Source organism: Ptiloglossa arizonensis, chromosome 5 (assembly GCF_051014685.1).
Source record: "Ptiloglossa arizonensis isolate GNS036 chromosome 5, iyPtiAriz1_principal, whole genome shotgun sequence".
In the NCBI taxonomy this organism is placed as follows: domain Eukaryota; kingdom Metazoa; phylum Arthropoda; class Insecta; order Hymenoptera; family Colletidae; genus Ptiloglossa; species Ptiloglossa arizonensis.
Window position 1 is genome coordinate 19,297,758 of NC_135052.1, and position 5,354 is coordinate 19,303,111.

Genomic DNA, 5,354 nt, shown 5'->3' on the forward strand with positions numbered 1-5,354 from the left:
GCGCGGCCGAAGAAGAGAGGGACACGAGGGACAAGCATTCTTTATGCGTCTTATCGGGCTTATCAAACGGCCGGTAGTGATGTGACTCCGGCCAACTCGATGTCCCCCCTCTCCCTGTGCTTCCAGGCATATTCCTTTCCACTTTCGCCCCGTTGCTCGTCCCGTCGACCGTGTTATTTACGAGCATCACCGAAGCGAAGGGCACGGGGGGTCCGGGACGAGCCTCGGGGAACCTTCTTCTTCTCTTTTGGATTTGCTCTAGCTGGGATACGTCGAAGCGGGTCATCCTCTTGCACTTTTCGGACGGACGCAACTCGAATTCACGCGACACTCTCGCGTAACTGGCGTTCTTTGCGATTTCGTCGTGGAACGAATGTACGACGAGGTTAGTTTCAGTCTGCACTTGGTAGAATTTTATTTCGGAAGGTCAGAAATTGAAGAATTTAGGGATCGTAACAAGAGGTCGAGGGAGAATCTTCGGAAGTTGTAGAAGATTAACAAAATTTTCAATCGTTGACGAGGGTATATAGGGTAGCCTAGGTGTGAGGAATCTTGGGGGTGATTTTGAGAAGTTATGAAACATCGAAAAGTCTTGAGATTGTGGAAGAAGGTGTTTGAAGTAGCCCGGATCCGATGAACCTAGAGATCATTGTTGAAAACAGTTAAACATTTAACAATCTCTAAATCGTGAAACATGCCTAGGGTAGTCTAGATTCGTTAAGCTTAGAGATCGTCTTCAATAACTGTTAAGTATCGAGCAGTTATTGGGTAGTCTCTAAATTGTGAAGCAAGGTATCTGGGTGTAGTCTGGACCTGACGAAACTAGATTAAACATTAAAAAATCTCTAAGCTGTGAAGAAAAGGCTATCCTGTATCCGGACCTAGAGATCGTCTTCAGAAATGTTTACACATCGTAAACTCTCAAAGAATGGTAGTCTAGATCCAACTTAAATGCTCGTAAATAACACGTGAAGTCTCTAAACTGTGAAAGCATTGTAGTCTAGATCCTGACTGAATTTGATTATCACACTAGTAATTGTATGTCGAGGATGATTTTCCAATTTAACCACCGAAACCGTAAAGGGTGCGTCCTTGTCTCTTAAGGGCATAAACTACGTCCATAGCTGTGACAGTTTTTCGTTTGGCGTGTTCAGTATAGGTAACTGCATCACGAATGACGTTTTCCAGGAAGACTTTCAGAACACCACGAGTCTCTTCATAAATCAGACCGGATATACGTTTCACACCTCCTCGACGAGCCAAACGGCGAATTGCAGGTTTTGTGATACCTTGGATATTATCACGAAGTACCTTCCTATGACGCTTTGCTCCTCCCTTTCCCAATCCCTTTCCTCCCTTTCCACGACCAGTCATCTTAGAACAAGTTTAGTAAGTTGAAGTCTCTTCGAACTACAGCCACCTGACCCAGAGGCCATCTTTGGCAACTATTGAGCATCGAAAAGTCCAGAAACTGTCAAAGAATGGTAGTCTAGATCCAACTTAAATGCTCGTAAATGACACGTGAAGTCTCTAAACTGTGAAAGCATAATAGTCTAGATCCACCTGACCCAGAGGCCATCTTTGGCAACTGTTGAGCATCGAAAAGTCCAGAAACGATAAAAGAAGACGTTCGAGGTAGCCTATACCCGATGAACCTAAATATCACTCGTTTCTAAGACACTCCCTTCTCTTCCTTCGACAGTGGGCTACGCAAACCCCTTGTCCACGGTCATCGATTACTATTTTCTTTAAATTCGATCTCCCTTGCGTCCACGTTTGAACGTTCACGGATCGTCAAGCGGTGCAAAAGGCCGCTCGTCCGAAAAAGGAGCCCGGTGTCCAATCTTTCTCGAGACCAGCCAGCCACGGTCCATAAATCACCGGGGGAGAGTGCGCATCGGTGTCCAGCTCGGTTTATTCGCCGTAGACTTAGATTATTTATCACTTTCGCATCGATGCATCCCGGGCCCGTCGCCGTTAATGCAACTGTCCATACATTTACATTGTCGAGTGCGCCAAAAGCGTTGCCACACCTACGTAACACGGCACTCCCGGTGGGAAGAAGCGCATCGCGACGTAACCCTCTTCACTCTCGAGGGGCTGTAGCCGTAGCTGGCGTCTGATTGATATACGGACTGTTAAGTGTTTGCAATAACCGACGTTTATATCCACCTCTAATACATCCAGCCATAAATAACCGGCCACTTCGAACGCCTGCACGCGGCACGAACCCGCGGGAGACGAGGAGGAGACCTGCAGCGGGACGAGGCGGATTCGCTGCCAGCCTCGAGGTGAGACGTTGACCAGAAGTCAGCTTTCGGGGAGCTGACAGTTTCGGGTACCGATAACCTATTTTAACGCGCGCTCGGGAGAGTATCTTTCCTCGTTGTTGCTTCGCGGGGTTTCGCGAAACGAATCCCGTTTCGAGGGAGATCTCGTGTCCCTGGACTCTTGGGACATCGAGGATGAAAAACGTGAACGGAGTGTAATATTTCTCGATCACGAGACGTTCGAGGATGAGTTTTTAGAGATTCTGGAGATTCTGGAGATTGTGTTTATTCGAATCGTAGATCTACTAATGCAGAATTGTAATTTGTTGTTTCTGTTCTGCGTATGGATGTGTCTTTGAGATATCAGTTAAGCTTGGATGAAAATCTTGGGGTAGCTTAGAGGGTGACCCAAGAAAATTGACTTGGGATTATTTTTTGTAAGATTTATTTTGGAAAAAAATGGTAACTTATGAAAAGTCGAAGAATATTCTCTTTTCCTAGTTTTATTACTTTTTTAACATAGTAAATTTTGTATCAATGGGCAAGCACACCAAGCACTTGACTAGCAGAAGAAAATTTGTAACTGTTTGAAAATTTTTGATTACGCGTCGATTTCTTTCTTATTCGCTATCAACAATTCCAACATTTCTTCTGCTACGGTGCAAGGGGATGCATAATATTTTTTCGCGCAGAGAACAATTAATAATTCAGAAAATTAAAAATGTTTGGAAATTAAATGTGTTCAATATGAACAAGACGTGTTCTATTCTTGCAGGGATTGATTAAATTAATTGAAAATAATTGAAAAATGTCAAAAGTTCGATCGATTATGAACAATTCCTGGTGAAACGAAGTATTTTAGATAATTTTGGAAAATTTCTTGATTGTTTCGACAAATATTCGCGCGTTCTCCTTTAAACCGTGTTAAAGTCTCGTTGATTCGCTATTAGCCGGTAAACTCGGGGCAAGTTGGTGGGCACGCTTCGGTTAATTTGTGTGAAATCACCCGTTTACCCTTGACACGCTCAGTGTGTCGTCACGCCCTTTTGTGCCCTCGGAACCATTGAATCCAGTGATCTCTAGGAGGTCCTCCCGAGGGAACACCTGCGATCCAGGGCTCCAGGTGTCGCCCGTGGCTTAGAATCTTCGAAATGTACTAAATCCCAGCCCTTAAGCGCCCCCACCGACGCGTCGGAAGCGACCGTTTTGTCGTCGAAAGAGCATTCCTCGGGCTCGGTTGGGCACAATGCTGCGTCATTAGTAGCTAATAAGCGCCGTTAAATATGATTTGGGGAACCCAAGCGAGAGAGAACACCGAGTAACTTTTCTGCAGCGAGTCGCGATTTTTCAAATCCGTGCTGCTCGAAGTCTCGCGAAAGTACTTTCGGGTTGTTCGGAAAGTCATTTCGTTTTTTTTTTTTTTTTTGTGAAAATGAAACATGATTTTTTTTAGAGCGTATACACATTTTATTAGAGTATATATTCTCCATTTTGGAAAATGAAATGACTTTCCGAAGAAATAAATAAAATGTTCTCTTGGTAATTATTCCACATTGCAAAGTCTCTGAACTGTGAAAGAATGGTAGCTTAGATTCAACTAACCTAGATAATTTGGTAACCGTCTTTGGTAACTGTTGAGCAGATTGGTAACTGTTGAGACAAGAAAACTCCAGAATTGGTAATTATTATTATTATCGATATCGTTACCGTTGTAATATCTTCGACGTGTAACTTGGAGAAAAGTGTAAATAATAATTGTGTGAAACCTAACTTAACCTCAAATTATCTAACTCTGTATTTTTAAACGTTTAAAATTACTTTCGGTTGTAAATTTAACCACGCACGTTCAGAACAGTTTGAATTGGTATCTAAACCTAACCTCAAATTATCTAACTCTGAATTTCTTAAATATTTAAAATTACTTTCGGTTATAAATGTAGTCACCCATGTTCAGAACAGAATGTCACGTTCAGTTGAAATTGAAGAATGAAGAATTTTTCTCGAAACTGAAAATAAGAGAAAAAGAACGTTCGATTTTAGAAATCGTTGATTTTAAACGCGTAAAGTATTGTATTTAATTTAGAGGGTGTATTTTTAAAAGGATACGTTGTACGCGAATGACACATTGCGCTCTCTTTCGAGTTGAACGTGTTAAAAATATCAATGTTACGTTTTTTGCGCGTTCGTTTCAATGCCAGGGCCAACGGGATGGGCGGGAAACATCGTCGAACTTTTTCGACCTTCCGCTCGAGATCATCATCGGATTTTGCTTAACTAATTTGACGTTTTATCCATCACGAGCTGCCACCGCTGTCGTTTTCATTAGGCCACGAGTCGCGGCGGCTTTTTCCTGCTTGATGGATGAATTTTGGATGTCTGTAACACGAAACTCGGGGTTCAAGGGGTGGGGGGGACGTGGGGCGGGGGGACGCGCGTCAGCCGGAACACGGGGGCTGATCGCGTTGTTTATGAGATTTTTATGGAGGCGAAATGTTGGGAAAACGCGCACCCTCCAACGATAAGCCGGATAATAAAATGTCGAGCAATCACGGAGGCGCTTTTTTTTTTTTCTCTCTCCGTCGAGGGTTCATAATTAGCGAGTCGTGTGTCCTCTACCCCCTCCCCCTAACCCCGAACAAGAAAGATCGTCGTCGATAAATTATTTCTTTCCACGAACCTGTTGAATCTCTTCCGATGCATTTTAGGTGAAACTTTTCATCGATTTCCCAAAACTGGTAACTGATTCTTGTAAATTTCGAACACGGTACAAACATAAATTATGCAATGAACTTTTCTCGTTAATATCTCGGAAAGATAGTTCGATACTCGAAATATTCGAAAAAATCAAATTCGCAGGCTGTGTTTGATCAAATATAGCTACTGTTCACGAGTCTTCAATTTTTTTAAATATTCTATTCAACGTTTTAACGCTTGCAAAATGTCCAGCTTATTCTCTGAATATTTCTCTGTAAAAATTGTATTTAGAAACAATAGAGCGACTTCGAGAATATTAGAAAATAATGTTCAACTCTCTAATTACAAGAGAGTAATTTTACTACTATTTTTTCAACAACACTTCTCGAA

The 5,354-nt window shown here is 42.5% G+C and overlaps 1 protein-coding gene across 1 annotated transcript; it reads right to left on the reverse strand.

Moving 5' to 3' along the window:
* Nucleotides 1–1,062: 1,062 nt before the first annotated feature.
* LOC143146933 (histone H4) lies at nt 1,063–1,394 on the reverse strand. Its single transcript, XM_076311695.1, has one exon. The coding sequence runs from the start codon at nt 1,372–1,374 to the stop codon at nt 1,063–1,065; it is 312 nt and encodes a 103-aa protein (XP_076167810.1). The 5' UTR covers nt 1,375–1,394.
* Between the last annotated feature and the right edge of the window lie 3,960 nt (nt 1,395–5,354).

Excerpts from the sequence above, each read along its gene's own strand:
- LOC143146933 (XM_076311695.1), bottom strand. The coding sequence starts at position 1,374 with ATGACTGGTCGTGGAAAGGGAGGAAAGGGATTGGGAAAGGGAGGAGCA.